The 17,404-nt window shown below is 46.7% G+C and overlaps 1 protein-coding gene and 1 pseudogene across 5 annotated transcripts in view; both read left to right on the forward strand.

The window, feature by feature from the left end:
• ACTR3B (actin related protein 3B) overlaps positions 1-17,404 on the forward strand; it is an 89,351-nt gene that overhangs the window by 35,408 nt on the left and 36,539 nt on the right. For 3 of the 5 annotated variants that reach the window (XM_030308878.1, XM_030308874.1, XM_030308875.2), the window contains 3 exons: positions 10,763-10,858; positions 12,817-12,924; positions 15,599-15,742. In XM_030308878.1, coding sequence (XP_030164738.1) covers positions 10,763-10,858; positions 12,817-12,924; positions 15,599-15,742 — 348 coding nt within the window. Of the gene's footprint in view, positions 1-9,568; positions 9,648-10,762; positions 10,859-12,816; positions 12,925-15,598; positions 15,743-17,404 lie in introns of those variants that run through there. The other 2 variants (XM_030308877.1, XM_030308876.1) reach the window with 2 other exon arrangements.
• On the forward strand, positions 3,163-3,263 carry LOC115509485 (annotated as a pseudogene).

A 17,404-nucleotide genomic window follows, 5' to 3' on the forward strand; every position in this document is an offset into this window, starting at 1 on the left:
TTGTTTATTTTTGAGAGAAAGAGAGACAGAGTGTGAGTGGGAGAGGGGCAGAGAGAGAGGGAGACACAGAATCCGAAGCACGCTCCAGGCTCCCAGCTGTCAGCACAGAGCCTGACGCGGGTCTTGAACCCACGAACCATGAGATCATGACCTGAGCCGAAGTCGGACGCTCGACCAACTGAGCCACCCAGGTGCCCCCAGATTACTTAGATTGTAAACTCAAGATATTCTTCCCTGGAGAGTTTTAAATTCCTGCTAAAGCCATTTGTATGAATCCGGTGCTTTTTTGGCACATAATAGAAGGCTCATCAAAAATGTCTGAAGTCAACAGGGGATCATCAGCCGTCAGAACAGCAAGGCCAGAGCTGGGCGGTTGCAGGGCTCACCACTCGAGGGCACTAGAGCGGCCTTGGTTCCCCACAGGCCCCAGGATGGCACCACCTCATGCTTTAGACGCTCTTAGAGGTAGAAACGCTTTGTAAGAATGGAGAGTCCCTTTCCCGGGAATGTTCCCAGCCTGTGTGTCCCATCTGTCCCTGCCTGGCCTGGTCACTAGCAGGGGGAATGAAATTACATTGATGGGTTTAGACTAATCCGATTTCTTCCTGGGGGCTGGGGAGGGGACGGTGTCTGATGGCCTGGCCCCAGGAGGGTGAGTACCTAAACAGACTCCGTCAGCGAGGAAGATTGGGGCGGGGGGGGACCGTGTGTGGGTAGCGATGCCCTCCTGATGGAGCTGGAGGGCTAGGATTTTTGCTTTGTAGCAGAGGAAACCAGTGAAGCTACTATTTTGCTCGGCCTTAAGTCTTATTATAAAATAAGACTGAGCTTAGTTATGGGTCCTGATTATGGTACTTAATTGATCTTGTTCAAATAGAATAAAACATTACAGAGAAATGAGGAGAAATGTCTCTTGGTTATGGAATCTTTTCTAGTTGTTCTACTCAACATTATGTATTTCCTTCCATGAAATGTTCTTTTTAAGTTAAAATTAATTACATGTTCGAAACGCTTGCTTTATAGAGAGCAATTGCATGTAACATAAGCTGCATATTAAAACGTACATAATTTAGCTTTGGATTTTCTCCATGCAAGGATATTGTCAAATGGTCCCAGATCCAATTATATAATTCTTTCTAATGTTAAATATGGAGTGTGCTTTAGAATTATCTGAGTTAAAATATGTTAACTGCAAGGCTATTGTGGTAGTTTGTGGAATCTATATATTTGATATCTATTAAGGCAAGTCCTTGAAAGTGCTCTGATCGTTTTTCTGGCTGTATCTTTGCAACTGGGAATTGCCAAGTATGGGTAATGTGTTTTCCAGGCCACTGTGTATTTTCTATCCTGTGTACCTACAGTGGTTTATGTAAAATAAATGAAGCCAGGAAACTGACAGTGTGTCTGAGTGGCTTTGTCTTTATAGCCAAAACAAATCACAGGCTCCCACCTGTCACATTTGGCGTGTTTCCTTCTCTAGCACATCACATAACTACCTGTTGGATGGGGTTGTAGGACCAGGCACCGTGCCCAGCTGCTTCCTTCTGTCTGCCTCAGCTCTCTGCGCCAGGATTCCTCCCTTTCACTCCACACAGAGCAGGCCTGTGGAGCAAACGCTACCACCAGGACGCAGCCTGCAGGAAGTTTTCCCTAAAATCATTTTTTTTGGCATGTTTAGTTAGAGGCTAGTGAGGTAAAGCCACTTGCCAGGAAGGAATCGGAGGTGTTTGCTTTGACCATGGAAAAGCTGAAGTCCATTTGCCAAAAACGAGTATCTATAATGAATGTTAAAGAAAATCAAGTTTATTAAAGATAGGAAAATATTATATTATGTACATTGTGCTTTGAATTCTGTAAGTCACTTCATTGCAGGCGGTGACTGAGAAAGTGATGAGAATGGTAAGTTTCCTTCAGGTTTATACCCTTAATCATCAGTTAATGGAATAGTTAAAGCGGAGGAAAGCAAGTGTAGAGATTTACGGCCAAGTCATAGAAGTTAATTGAAGACATTTGCTCAACTGCTACATCACATGAGAGCTTCTTGGTGTTAGAGCGTCTCAGAGGTCTAAATTATAGGTCCCTTGGTAGCTCACAGAATTGTTCTTTCTTTCTGCTGCGAGCAGACATCTGAACATACAGGGTGAGAATGAACTCGTGACAGCTCCTGTTTTTCAAGAAGTTTCAGAGACTCAAGTCGTATTGGTCATGTGGACCGAGGAGACAGTAAATGAGAATTGTCCTCTGTTCAGTACCGAGTTGTCCGGGGTTCAAAATAGAGTCATGTGTTTTAGAGGGTTGCAGTGCCCTTGAGTGGAAGTGGAGTTATAACTTCAGGAGAGATGTGCACATATTTTGAACACGAATCAAGCCAGAACAAGCAAGCAGCACGTGCTGCTCACAAAGGCCTGAGAGCGGAGAGCTGCGGTGTCCAGGAGCAGGGATGACGGACACCCCGGCTCGAGTGGGGCGGGGCAGGGAAGAGAGGAGGATATGCCGCCCGTCCTCCGCCTTTCCCACGCACGTCGGTGAGGGCAGATCTCTTTACTCGGTCTACCGGATGCTAATCTCCTGCAGAAACAGCCTCGCGACACGCCCAGAAATAATGCTCAGCCAGCTCTCTGGGCATCCCTGAGAATTAGTCGTCACACGCAGTATGTCCTGTCTCGCTGCCGTAGTTTCCTTCCTGTTCTTGAGAATGACTCGGACCCTCTCTGCCCAGTACGGTGGCTGGCGGCCAGTGCACAGGTTGGCTTCCTTGGGTTCGCCGAGCTATAGTTACCACTGGCCGTGCGCTCTCCAGCTTCCGGTATCTTGTCATCTGCTGTCCCGCTCTCCCTGCCTTGAGGATTGGTGTTTTTGAGGTTTCTCTACTGCAGTTACAGAGGCATGTGGGAGTGGAGCGATGTAGGTACGTGTGTTCATTTTGCTGTCTTTTTCCAGAAATAGGGATTGATTTTTGTGGTACTGATTAATTATTCATCTCTGAATCCATAGCAGATGATATTTTACCATTGTTATGAATAAGCATGTTTACGTTGCTTGCATTTATGTGCTGTTTCAGTCATATGCTTCAGTATTTAAAAAAAGTAAGAAAAACTCAATACTGCCATGTTAGATATTGTCATACGTACTGGTTCGGGAAGGTTTTATTTCAGTTGATCTGTGTTCGTTGCGCACACACTAACATCAGAACGATACGGAGAAGATCAGCACGGCCCCTGCGTGAGGGTGACGCGCAGACTCGTGAAGTGTTCCTTGTTGGAAAAAAAGATAAATTGCTCTCCCAAAGGAACAACTGTGGCTAGGAAGCACAGAAGAACTGAAGGACAGAGGAGGACGGATTTATGTTACGTTTCTCCGAATCCTTGAGGATATTGCCCTTAATGCTGAACCAGATTCAAGAGCCAGGAGAGCCTAATTATACCATAAACGTTCCCTTAAATGGAAATACATAGATTTTAGTGTAAATTCTTCACAGATGGTGAATTGTTTGGCAGTGAATAATAAAAGTGTAAAAAACAGTCATTTAAACAAATTAGGGGTTTTATCTTTCTTTAATAGAAGTAGTGGGGGGGGGACAATGCTGGTGTGGTGGTTCTCTAGTGTCATTAGGGACCTCTGGGCTCCACTATGTTTAGCATATGACTTCCATTCTAAGGATACCTCAGGATCACAAGTTGGCTACTGCCGCTCCAGTCATCATGTCTGTGTTCCAGGAGAGGAGGGGATAAGGGCAAGAGGGAGACTACTACTTAAGTCCTAACCTTGTACAGGGCTTTTCTAGAAGCCATGCTCACCAGCTTTTGCTTCTGATTGGCCGGAATGTACCCACTTGGTGAGCCCTGTCCACAAGGTGAAGTCCGGGAAATGCTTTTCCTCTGGCCTGTTGCCACCTCCTGTGACTGATCAGTGCTCGGTCAGCGTGGCAGAAGGCAGAGCGGATGCTGGGTATGACGTGACCGCAGGCATGAGGACAGTGGCAGAACAAGAACTGAGCCGATTTCAGAACCGTGGCCGGGTCCTGCCTGTGCGGAGCGTGTCATCCTCCGGGGAGCCAGCAGGCAGGGCAGAGCCCTGTCACGGTGTGCCGTTCCCCCTCCTGTGCTGTGCGTCTGCGGATGCGTTAAGTCAGGAGGCTGTGATAGCAGCTCCTGTGGCGCTTCCCCTACAGGCCGTGACCTGGGGCTTCAGGCCTCTGGTGGCTATGTTTTTCCATTCCAGAACTGCAAGTATGGCAGAACATTGGGAGGACATCTCTGGGACTCTCCACAGTCCGGTCGTAGCAAGTTAATTATTCACATTGGGCATAGTGTCGTCTGATCTTTCCATTCCTGCTTCTAGATGGTTTGCACTCACTGTTGCGTGCCCCACCCGCTGCCTCATTTTCTCGCACAGCTGCCATCACTTGTTTCAGTGGCCGTGTGGTCCCCTATCCAGTGGGTACTTCCTGTCTGCTTAGCAGTTCGGCTCTTTTTAGACGTTGACTGTGTTTCCAGTTTCTTGATTTTGTAAGAAACAATACAGTCTTTGCTCATACGGTTTCGCCCTCTATTTAGAGCATTTTTTTGTATAAAAAGAACTACCAGGGGCACCTGGGTGGCTCAGTCGGTTGAGTGTCCCGCTCTTGACTTTGCCTCAGGTCGTGATCTCACAGTTCATGAGTTCGAGCCCTGCGTCCGACTGCGCTGGCAGCGTGGACCCTGCTTCGGATTCTCTCTCCCTCTCTCTCTGCGTCTCCCCCCTCAAAATAAGTAAGCCCTATAAAAAGAACTAGCAGCGTTTGATTTTGGGGTGCAGAAGTATGACTCGCCTTCTGAGCCTTTAGCCCCGTGTTCGTGCTCTGCCCGCAGTTGTACAGAGGCCACCGTGTGGACTCCCGTCAGCATTCGTTGAGGCCCTTTTTGATTGGTTGATGGAATAAAAAATCACCTTGTTTTTATTTGCGTTTCTTGACAACTTTGACCTTAAACATTTTTTCACATGTGTCTTAGTTTTCTTTCCTGTTGTGAATTTCCTGTTCATGTCCCGTGCTCTTGTGGATAATCAGTGTTTTATTGCTTGTATTTTTGCTGGGATTTCTTCCTTTCTTTTTTCTTTTCTTTTCTTTTCTTTTCTTTTCTTTTCTTTTCTTTTCTTTTCTTTTCTTTTCTGCCCCAATAGACTCCTTTATTGAACTTATCAGGTGGTCTTGAGAAGCCACTGAAGAATCTTGTGGTTTTTTTTTTTATTTTTAATTTTTAAAAATTTACATCCAAATTAGTTAGCGTGTAGTGCAACAATGATTTCAGGAGTAGATTCCTTAATGCCCCTCCCCCATTTAGCCCATCCCCCCCTCCCACACCCCCTCCAGTAACCTCTGTTTGTTCTCCATATTTATGAGTCTCCTCTGTTTTGTCCCCCTATTGCGGGGATTTCTATGAACTTTTTTCTGAATTAGAATTTTTTTCTGATAGAATTTATCATTGTAACCATTTTTGAATGTACAGTTTGGTGGTATTAACAGTAAGTACATTCACCTTGTGCAGCCGCGAACCCCATCGTCTCCAGAACTGAAGCTCTGTCCCCGTTAAACACTTAACCCCCAGCCCCTCCCCTGGCACCACCCCCCCCACCCCGCCACTTTCTGTGTGTGTGAATCTGACCCTTCCCGGGACCTCGTACACGTGGAATCACCCAGTATTTGTCCTTTTGTGACCGGCTTCCTTCACTCAGCATGGTGTGGCAGCTGTCAGCGTCCTTCCTTCTTGGGGCTGAGGAGACCACGTTTTATAGACGTACTGCATTCTGTCTATATAGTGATCTCTTTCACGTAATTGGGAGGAGACTTTTGTCAGCAGCACATGTTTTTTTTTCTGTTGTTTTTTTTTGCCTATGTTTTTTGAACATCTATAGCTCGAAATTTTTATGTAGTGACTCTCTTTCCATTTGATGTTTATACTTAATCTTCATCCATTTGGGGTTTATTTGGAACATATTTGACACTGAACTTAAACTCCAGAAAAGTCCAGGGAGCCAGGGTTACTGTAATTTTTTTTTCTTTAAGATTTATTTATTTTTGAGAGAGAGAGGGAGCACAAGCTGGGAAGGGGCAGATGAGAGAGGGGGACAGAAAATCTGAAGTGGGCTCTGTGCCGACAGCAGCGAGCCTGACAGAGGGCTTGAACTCAAGAGAACCACGAGATCGTGACCTGAGCCGAAGTTGGACACTTCACCGACTGAGCCACCCAGGCGCCCCAGGTTACCGTAATTCCTGTTGGTGATGTCTTCCTATAGGCTTGGTGTTTGCTCCGGACCAAACACTGCCCGACTATGCTCGTACTTTCCAGACCCTCTACACCTTTCTCTCTTGATGCTGACCCACTTCTATGCAGCGTAAATACTTTATTATTATTTATTTTTATAAATTTAAGTTATTATTCAAGTACGTGGGTTCCCGTTCAAGGTGAGAGAGAACTATAGCTCCCTTTAGTTAACGTGTGTGATTTCTGCTGCTTTGCAGCGCATGTATTGATAATAACTTGCTCTGTGCCCAGGCTCCCCCCACCCTCCCCAAGTGTTTACCTATATTTCTTTAATTCCGCCAACAACCTTGAGGTGGGTGGTTATTAGGCCCATTTTTCAGGTTGATCGGATTGATAGCTTGTCTGAGAGAGAGAGATTGTGGCCAATCCTGTTGGAATCTGCAGGCCTTGTTTGTGTGCTTTAACCAAAAGAAGTCTTTAACGGTAATCAGCCACATTTATAGCATTAACTATAGGCTGGGCGCTTTGCAGGTATTAGCAAATTTAACCTCAACCCTTTGAGGTAGGGACTTTAAAATATGTAATATGTTGTTGAGTGACTTTTAGATCCCTTATTTATGATCTGCTTTTGTGTATGACTTCATTATTTTTCTCCTGTGTTTTAAGATTGCTCTCTGTCTCTCCCATCCAGGGAATATATTGATTCTGATTGCGGTGATTAAAACTTTCTCGTGGCCCTGTGTTTGAGCTCTGCATCAGTTGCTGCACAAGAGTTTAAACCAAAGCTTGCAGCTGGTTGATAGCTAGATTGTTTGTGTGTTTGACGAGGTAATATACACAGACAGCACAGGATTCAGAAGGTGCCTAAGGGCTTCCAGGGCTAAGTGTGTTTCCTTCTCACCTCTGTTCGGGTTCCCAAACCTTCTAAGGAGGAGGGAGAGGAAACCACCTTTATCAGTTCTTAACCAGTTAATGGTGTATCTTTCCAGAGGTAATTGTGTGCAGACATGTGGATTATACATAAACTTTTGTGTAAGTGGCATCAAAATACCCACCTTGTTTTCTTTTTATTATATTAAAGAAAATAAAAATGTTGTGATCAAAATGTAATATGAAATTTACCCTCCTAATTGTTATTTTAAACACATAGTTCAGCAGGGTTAACTGTGTTCACATTGTTGTCAGAGCTCTGGTCATTGCCCCTGGAACAATTCTTCGTTTGCTAAAAAGTTTTCGTTAGAAGTTACTACACAGAATGTAGATGGTGGGGGCATCTGGGTGGCTCAGTTGGTTAAGCATCTGACTTCAGCTCAGGTCATGATTTCACAGTTCGTGAGTTCGAGCGCCGCATCGGGCTCTGTGCTGATAGCTCAGAGCTTGGAGCCTGCTTTGGATTCTGTGTCTACTTTTCTCTCTGCCCCTTCCCTGCTTGCACTCTGTCTTTCTCTGTCTCTCAAAAATAAATACTGAAACAAAAAACAGAACGTAGAGGTTCTGGAGACCCCTTTCCCTTTTCATGTAACAGTTTGTCATGATGGTTTCATGGCAGCACATATGGATCTCATTCTTTGTCATTGGGGCAGGTGCTCTCCTTTATGGATATGGCGTCATTCACTTAATCGTGTCCTTCACGATGGCATTTAGGTGGTTTCTCTTCTTCTGATACAGACAGTGCTGACATTTGACCTGTCTGGAGCATCTTGCTTTAGATGGGTCTCTTGTCTCCACAATGTAATTTTATTTTGTTTCATGGTCTTCACTGAGAGACATTTTTTTTTTTTTTTTTTTTAGTAAGTGAGTTTCTCACTTGTGTTTGCTGAAGATTTTAGTCGTAATAATTCACTCTCATCAAGCACATTCCGCGTGCCAGGTGCTGCTACTGTAAGCACTTCCACTCCATCCATCTTTCCACCTCTGTGAGGTCAGTGCTCATTTCCCAGAGAGAGAAAATCACTTTCCATCCACAGTAGAGTCAAAGGCTGGGATTTAACCCAACCGCTGGGACTTCAGAACTCTCCTTTGGACTATGCTGGTCTAGTATGTTGCTACGCGACAGGCACGTTTGCTCTTCGGTGAGCTATTTTGCACTATGTTATGCTTTCTGGTTTTAATGTGTTTTATTTATGTGTTAATTTTTTAAATCTCAGGCTTAGTTTTCTCTTTGCTTTGTAGTGAGTGTGTATTCTTTCTAATTTGGTATTTCTTAAAACATAATTTAATACAACTAATTGCATATATTTACTCTGTGTTTGTTTGGAGGTGATTGACTATTTCCTACTGTGATTAGTGAGCAAGTTGGTACATTTCCACATTTTCTTACTTCCTTTTCCTTTCTTCTGCCTTCTGCTTTTGATTGATTGTTACTGAACTTGTTCTGATGTCAGCATTCATAACGTTGTATGTACTAATGCCTCTAATGCCTGATCAGTTTAAAGCAGTGTATTTGAGTCCATGGTAAGAGGATATCATTGTCTTTGTATTCTCTCCTTTTCCTTTATACCTTTCAGCTTGATGTTATTTCTGCTGTTTTAATTTATGACATTTACATTCTGTTCTGGAAATCCCAGAAAAGAGCAATCTTCGGTGCTGCGTCGTGAAAGGATTAAGTGCTCACTGTAAGGCTTTGGCTGAACGTTATCTTCTAATCGAGTTCATCCACAAAGGGCTTCTCTGCGTTCTTGTATGTTAAAGAAATTTTGTTTTCGCAACATGCTCGACTGGCACTGTGACCAGATGTAGAATTCTTGGGCCACACCTTCCTGCCTGGAAGACTGTAAGGCCCAGGTGTCCCCGCGTGTCCCAGTGTTAAATGGAGCTATGTTGATAGCTGGGGCTGGCTGAACTTTTCCCACTGGAAAGGTAGCGAGGTCTGCACCAAGTGCTGTAACAAAAGACCACAGGCTGGGCGTCTTCAACCACGGGCCTCTGTGTTCTCACAGTTCTGGAGGCTTGAGGTCCAAGATCCCGGTGGGGTAAGGCTTGTTTCTGGTGAGGGCCCTCTTCCTGGCTTGTAGGTGGCCCCTTCTCACTGTGTCCTCGCATGGCCTTTCCTCTGTGGTCACATGTGGAGAGACAGGGAGAGCTCTCAGGTATCGGTTCCTTTTCTTACAGAGACATTAGTGCTGTTGAATTAGGGCCCAGTCCTATGCTACTGCACCTGAATTACCTCCCGGAGGCCCCATCTCCAAAGGCCGGGACTTTGGGGGTTGGGCTTCAACATACGAATTTTGGGGACACAGTTCAGTCTATAACAAAGGGTATTGTGGGCTCTTTTTTTGCCGAAAGGCCCAGAGAATTTTTATTTATTCTTTTTTTTTCTTTTTGCAGCTTTAAATATGTGATGTATGACCATATTTATTGGCATGGAAAAATGTTCACAACATATTGCTGAATGACCAAGAGCAGGTTTATTTATTCTTTTTATCTTTCTCTGATCTTCCAATTTGATAATGGTGATGATTTTAAAATAGACATTTGAGTTTTTTGAGATGATTTTGGTCTTGATTTGTATCTGCGTTTGTTTTTCTATTTTTCTGGGCATGTGTTTTCCTGTTCTCTCTCCCCTCTCCTCTTGCTCTTCTCTTAGTATTTTTATATGGTCTCTGGCTGGTTTCTGTGCACTTTTCCCTCGTCTTTTGAATGGAGGGTGTTCTTCCTGGACCTGTGTGAGCGTGGGCTGGGGCTGGGGGTGGGAGCAGGGCAGTGTCTGGGGGAAGCCGCTTCTTCTCCCCTGGATTTTTCTCCCTCGCGGCCGACGGCAGAGATGCTGCTTCTGACCTTGTGTCCTGTGCTCTGGCGGCAGGTGGGGCTTGGGCGGCTCCTCGGCTCATCTGCTCAGACCGATACTCTTGTTCCAAACACGGGCTCCCTGCTTCTGTTCTCCTGGGGAGAGCTCTGTACTTCGCCTGGGGTCCAAAGTCGCTGCTGTCCTCTTTCAGAGTCTTTGCTTGAGTTTTTACTGCCCTTGGCAACTAACTTGCGGCAGACCCGTTCAGTTTCAGGTGTTACGTTATTGAAGAAAGAATCTTATTTGCTGTAACTTGTTCCTGTTTTGGGGGTGGTGGTAATAAGAACAGAAATGTTTTGAGAAGTCTTTGCCATCTTTTTTTTAAAAATTTTTTAAATGTTTTTATTTCTGAGACAGAGAGAGACAGAGCATGAGTGGGGGAGGGGCAGAGAGAGGGGGAGACACAGAATCCCAAGCAGGCTCTAGGCTCCGAGCTGTGAGCACAGAGTCCGACGCGGGGCTCGAACTCACGGACTGTGAGATCATGACCTGAGCCAAAGTCGGATGTTCAACCAACTGAGCCACCTAGGCTCCCCAAGTCTTTGCCATCTTAAAGCTTTTACAACTCACAGCCAGATTTCTTTAATTAATCGCTGTAAATGTACTCTATCTGTAAAATTAGGGAGTTATACAGCATCCTAATTAACATGCTTTTAGGTTAATTTTTTTATGGTTCTGATGTAATTACAGGAAATTTGGGTGATCACTAAATATAGCAAATGTTTTCCTACAGACAGAGCCTCCACTGAATACACCAGAAAATAGAGAATATCTTGCAGAAATTATGTTTGAATCATTTAACGTGCCAGGACTCTACATTGCAGTTCAGGTAAGGGCAAAGTTATTTTTATAATTCCCAACAGACCTTAGCTGCGTAACCGTGGAGGAAATGGTGAATCCAAAGGCTCTCTGCTGTAGGAGTGTGCTGTGTGTTCTCATTTTCCCACTCCCTGAACACAACTCCCCCACCCCATTCAGACACTATAAAGAACGTGTTCCATGATTTATGTTTTTATATGTACACTGTTGATCTAGAACGTATCTGGCTCTTTTTACATGCCTTACAATCTAACGTGTTTTCTTTGGGTGACAAGATTGAGATATAGATATGGTTCTCTTTTTGGCCTTTCTCCCTTTTGATCATAGTAGAGGAAAGATACTATGGAGTCTGTTAAAAAAGAAAACAAACACCTTTAGAGGGTCGCCCCTATGGATCTGGGCTCCTGTGTTTCCACAAACTTCCAGAACTTCTCTTGAAACTTCTTGTTCACGGTGTGGGGAGTTTTGTTGGTTTTGGTAGTTGTTTGTCTGTGATCCTGTATAAAGAACTTGGCTGAAATTTGGGGGAATATTGAGATAGGTGTTTCCCAAAATGTTTTCTGCATGATACCTGGTCCCTTATTTTTAAGGAAAAGGAAGAGGAGTTGCATAGGAGAATAATTTGGGAGATCCTATGTGCTGTAGCCTGCATGTGGTGACTTACAGTGGGTAGCAGAGTAAAGGCCCTGAGAATGCCTGCGTTGAAGAGGTCTGTTCATCCCAACATTTCTACATCTATTCAATCAGAAATCTCTTCTCATAGGTTATTTACGTTGCATGGATTAGGGAGACTTTTTAGAAAACCCTGAACCACAGCCAAGTGCATCAAGGCTGCCTGGAGGGCATTTTATATAAGATTCTCAGGCTTCAACTCAGACCAAGGTTTTCAGCCCCGGAGCTTTGGAATGGGCCGTTCTCTGTGGTGGGGGCCGCCCTGTGTGTTGCGGGATGTTTGGCAGCCTTTGTGGCCTCTACCCACTAAAAGCAGCACCACCACCTGTCTCTCCTTCCCTGAGTGACAATCCCAAGTGGTTCTCAACGTTTCCAGAGATTCTCTGGGGGCGACATTGCCCCTGGTTGAGAGCCACTGCCCTGGTCGTGCCAGATGAGAGTTCCCGGGTGTGAGGCTTGGTAACCGGTGTTTTCTTCTTTTATAAACTCCACAAGTGGGGCGCCTGGGTGGCTCAGTCGGTTGCGCATCCGACTTCGGCTCAGGTCATGATCTCGCGGTCTGTGGGTTCGAGCCCTGCATTGGGCTCTGTGCCGACAGCTCGGAGCCTGGAGCCTGCTTCGGATTCTGTGTCTCCCTCTCTGCCCCTCCCCTGCTCATGTGCGCTCTCTCTCGCTCTCTCTGTCAAAAATAAATACACGTTAAAAAAAATTTTTATAAACTCCACAAGTGATCCCTTACTGCAGCCCATTGGGAACTAGTGGCTTAGAGATGAAAATCTTCTTACTCCTTTATAAAGTTCCTTTCTCATGGGCTTTCCTTTGTACAGATTTGATTTATTTTATTAAAATTTTTTTTTATTCAACGTTTTTTATTTATTTTTGGGACAGAGAGAGAGACAGAGCATGAACGGGCGAGGGGCAGAGAGAGAGGGAGACACAGAATCGGAAACGGGCTCCAGGCTCTGAGCCATCAGCCCAGAGCCTGACGCGGGGCTCGAACTCACGGACCGCGAGATCGTGACCTGGCTGAAGTCGGACGCTTAACCGACTGCGCCACCCAGGCGCCCCCAGATTTGATTTATTTTATTGGAAACTTGGCTCATTCAGTTTAAGTGTGTTCAATACCTCATACTCAATCCTTAAGTTCAATTTGGAATTTGGATTTTCGGGGAGGGTGGCGGACAGGGGAGGTGGAGAGTTACGTGGACTAAGTAAGAAAGAGCGTATTGATAGGCCTGATGGCAAACGACTTGAGAAACATTCCTGTGTGCTGACGATTCCGCGTCTCTTATCCAGGCGGTGCTGGCCTTGGCTGCATCTTGGACGTCTCGGCAAGTTGGCGAACGCACGCTAACGGGGATCGTCATCGACAGCGGGGACGGGGTCACTCACGCCATCCCAGTGGTAAGCAGGGTGTTCAGTGCTTCACTCTCTGTAGGCCTCACCCGATTTCGAGTTAAGGGAAGAAATGAAAGAAGACACGCTTTCTGTAATTAAAACACCACTTTAAAAGTCACGGCTGTGCTTAGGAAAGGTAGCAAGAGCTTTTACACCCGGTAGATGAGAAAGGACAGCGCCCCTGGGCCGTGGCGTCAGCACTTGTGAGCTGGTCCTTGTGAGCACTTGTGAGTGGCAAGGTCCTGCAGTGGGGACGACAGCCGTGGTCTGGTCCCGTGGCCTCCGCTTGCTCCTCCAGGCGTTTGCATCACCAGGGAGGTTTTCCTGGCCCACGTGCGGGGCTGCTGGGACAGACGTCATCTTGGATTCCAGACTGTAGGCGTGGTGCCTGGCCACCGGAGGGGTTATCGCCGTTCCGTGACAGGGTTGTATTCCTCTGAGTGGCTCATGCTTTAGAGGAATGACTTCCTGTCTTCAAATGTATTCAGGAGTGAGCAGCAGAGAAGGCACATTCTGACTTGCAGAATGCTCTGTGATGTCACTTGTTGGTTTTAATTTTCAAAACGTTAGAGAAGTGATTCCTTGTTCAGGCTTCAGGAGACACCTGCAGTCAGGAAGAAGCAAAGCCAGATCTGCCCCGTGCTGTCCCCTCGGGCCCCTGCCGGGTCGGGGTAGGGGGGCTGGGGCCGGGGCAGCTGGTCCCTGCAGGTCCGGTGCGGGTTGCACCCTTGGGCCGGTCTCCGCGCACTGACTCCTCTTGTGGGTCCCCGAGGAGGCCTGGTGTGTGACGCTGACTGGCAGGTTCCAGTGCCGGCTTCTCCCTGAGGTTATGCCCTTGACCTTGAGTACAGACTGAGCCCCGGGGAGAGACGGCAGAGGACCTTGTGGCCTGGCCTGGCGCGTGTCTCAGGTGAGGAGAAGAGGAGGAAACATTTCATGCCAAGTGCAGGCCCACAGAGAAAGTGGTCGTAGAAGTTTTTATCTCTGTCTTTTTACCCTTTTTTTTCTGATTATAAAAATTCCATTTGTTGTACGAGTTGTACTAAACTAACAGAAATGTGGAGAAGAAAATAACATGACCCAGAAACATGCCCAGAGAACTGCATTATGCTTTTTGTCTGGAGAGCTTTCCACGTTCTTTTGCTTAGGTGCACACATATGTATGTTTTAAGCAAAACTGGAATATTCTATGTCTGGTTCTGTATTCTAACTGTATCATAGGATTCTAAACTTACGTTTTACATGTTGATCTCTGCCTAGTATTTTTTCTTGTGTTTAAATATTCTGTGCAGAAATATTTAATAATTGCCTAGTAGCCCATCACGTGGGTTTGGGATAATTCATTCATTGACTTTCCTGTTGTTGGACATCTAGGTTTTTTTTTATTTTTTATTTTTTACTTTTTAAAGTCTTTAATGCTACGATGGAGCTGATACTTATTTAACACTGGTTGACTTTCTGGTAGAAAACGTTACGAGTGAGGCATGCAATATGATAATTATGAGTGGTTTGTGTCAGCTAGTATTCTTATGAGTTTAGATTGATCTTTAATTTATACATGACTTTTATTTCCATACTAAGATATTTTATAAATAGCTTGGACTCTGTGGAGGGGCCAAATCTTTTCTTTCTTCTAGAGTTCAGGTACATGAGAAAAACCACGCGAGGAACTCAGTCACGTGCCCTTACAGCTTAGTGCTGACTGTGCAGTGCTGGTAACCACTAGCCCCGATCAACTGTAGACGAGGTGGACTGTCCCCTCCGCCCCATCTCACACGGGCATGTGGCGCAGACGCTCCTCTTTTCCTGCAGGGACCATGGCGGGAAGCCATCCCCTCTGGCCGCCAGCCCCCAGAGAGTGAGCGGGGTGCGTGTGTCCCGGGAAGGCTGGCGAGGGACCTCGGCCACGCTGCACGCTGTGGGCGTGTGAGCTCTGGGCACGGCCACAGTTGCTCTCTGGGCACGGGTGGGCAGGCTTCACCTGCTGGGAAAGCAGCTGAGTGAGAGGGGTCCCTGTCCTGACCAGCACTGGCCTCCAAATGCACAGGCTGGGGGGTAACTCGCCAGAAATACTCCCAGCGAGTATAGCTCTTCGTGCAATATATGGGGTTATTTACTGAGTCCTGAGTACATGCCAGAAACAGTGCTATGTGCTTGCCTTCCTCAAGTCTCTATTGTAAACCCCCGTGGGGTCTCGTTCACCTCATACTGTGGGGCTGAAACGTGGTGACAGACTGGTCCGTGGTCACCCAGCTGACAAATGTGGAACCAGGATTCGAATGCAGGTTGTCTGAGTCCCCGGTATTTAACCAAATTGTTGACTCTTAAATATAAGTAGGTTTATAGTTGGTTTAATAGTTTGTAGGTAAAACTTTTTCCTTTTTGTTAGACGAACACAAAACGGTTTCCTCTTCTGACAGCATGACTTATTGGAAATGAACCGGGTTTTCCTTTCACATTCCTGACACAGTCATCATTTTGCTTGCTTACACAGAGTCTCAGGTTATATTCATGGAACTGTGCATGCAGTCACTGTAAAAGACCTCCAGTCTTGGGCTTTGTGCACAGTGGGGACTCAGTAAACGCTTGGTGTGCTGCGAGGGGGTGGGACACGGGGTCCGGGGAGCTCTGCCCTACTGGAGTTACTCATTCTGGTCCTTCTGCCTCTTTTCTTCCTTAGGCAGAAGGTTATGTAATTGGAAGCTGCATCAAACACATCCCGATTGCAGGTAGAGATATTACCTATTTCATTCAGCAGCTGCTAAGGGAGAGGGAGGTGGGAATCCCTCCCGAGCAGTCATTGGAGACCGCAAAAGCCATCAAGGTAAAAACAGATGGGAAATGGGCTGGTTTGGGCGGAGGGGGGTGGGGGGGAATGGGAGGCGGAGAAATGGTGTTTCGACCCTTCCCCTTGCTACCGTCCCCCTGCCCCCGCTTTCCTTCCTCTCCCCGAGGACGTGGGTCTCTCGTTCTGTTTACCACTTGAGTTGCGGGGCAGAAAGCCTCAAAGCTTAGCCTTTTCCTCTGAGCATAAATGCTGTGGAAGCTCCAGCTGTAAATGAGAACAGCTTGATAACGGGTATTGAGCACAGGCGCACGTAGTACAGCATCATTTAATTGGAGCCTAATTAGATGGAACCCTCAATTAACCGCATGTGCTTCACGTCTGGAATGAGCAGCAAACGGCAGCCACAGCGGTGTTAGGAAGTCTGCAAAGCCAGCCAGGGCTCGGACTCCTGCCGGGTACTGCCGTGCGAGGTTCCTTGCCCTGAGAATAACCGTGGAGACTGAGGCATTTCTAGGGTCCAGGATCGTTAAAACCCATCTGTATTTTCTGGCCTCTAGTTACCACGCTGGAGAAGTTACGGGGGGTTTTAAAGATTGGAAGAAACATGGCTCATCGGTCCTCGCTTAAGGTGTCCGCTGGGCCCAACCCTTCGGTTCGGTTCGTCTGTGTTCCTTCTAAACGAAGATGCTTTTAGAAGGAACTTCCCTTATTACGTTTCAGAATCAGGACAAATTATTGTTTGAGTCAAATGCAAGAGATTTCAGTGATGCAAGGATAGTTATCACGTGGATTAAGAGGGAAGGGTTTGTTTTTGGAGAGGAGCGAGGTTGTGAGGTGGGATGTGTGACCTTGAGCATCTCCTTCCTCACGGGACACACACTTTCTGAGCCACAGAGGCGTTTGAGGGGAATGAGCCTAAACCCCACCCTCCCATCTAATAGCAGGTAACAGGCTGGTGGAGGAAACGTCAGACATGACTGCAGATTGGCACGTCTCTCCGGGCGGGACCAGGGGTATTTCTGGGACAGGATGTGCTTGTAGAGGTCCGGCTCCTGCCGGTGGGATGGCCAGCTGCCCGGTGCCCCTGGGCCCGGAGCGTCTGGGATTCGGTGCTCTTGGTGCCAGAACAGGACAGTTCTGGGCAGACCCGGGGGCAGAATTGACAGAAGTCTCACAAGACTCTTTTTTAGGCTAAAGTGTTTTCCAAGGCTTTCCCTCTTTCCCTGCCTGTCTTCAATGAAGGAAATTTGGATATTTGATTCATGCTTCCTCGCCATCCCAAGTCTGTTGCTAATGGGAATCAGAATCGAACTTCTTGTCCCTGACACTTAGGGGTCCCTCTGGGGAGTGTGAGTGTTCCATTTCTCGTAAAGATTATTGAGTGTGGTGACTGGTGCCTTCCCGGTCCTTGTGGTGGTGTTTGCTTTACTCACAGGCTATGCGGGGTCCAGACCCTGAGATTGGAGCGGGCCATTCAGGTTATGATGATGTCCTGCTCAGCTGTGAGGGCCGGAGTAGGAGACTCCTCCCTGACCCTCCAGATGAGCTGTGCTGGCCCTGCGTGTGGGTTGCCTGCCGCCTGTTGCCTCCTCTCTGCTTCCGTAGAGGAAGAGATCCTGGAAAGATCCTGGTTGAGAGGTGCCCCAGTGTCGTGGTGCTACTGTGGCCATCTCCCGTGGCCATGAGCAGGCCTGAGGC

This window comes from Lynx canadensis, chromosome A2, assembly GCF_007474595.2.
Source record: "Lynx canadensis isolate LIC74 chromosome A2, mLynCan4.pri.v2, whole genome shotgun sequence".
In the NCBI taxonomy this organism is placed as follows: Eukaryota; Metazoa; Chordata; class Mammalia; order Carnivora; family Felidae; genus Lynx; species Lynx canadensis.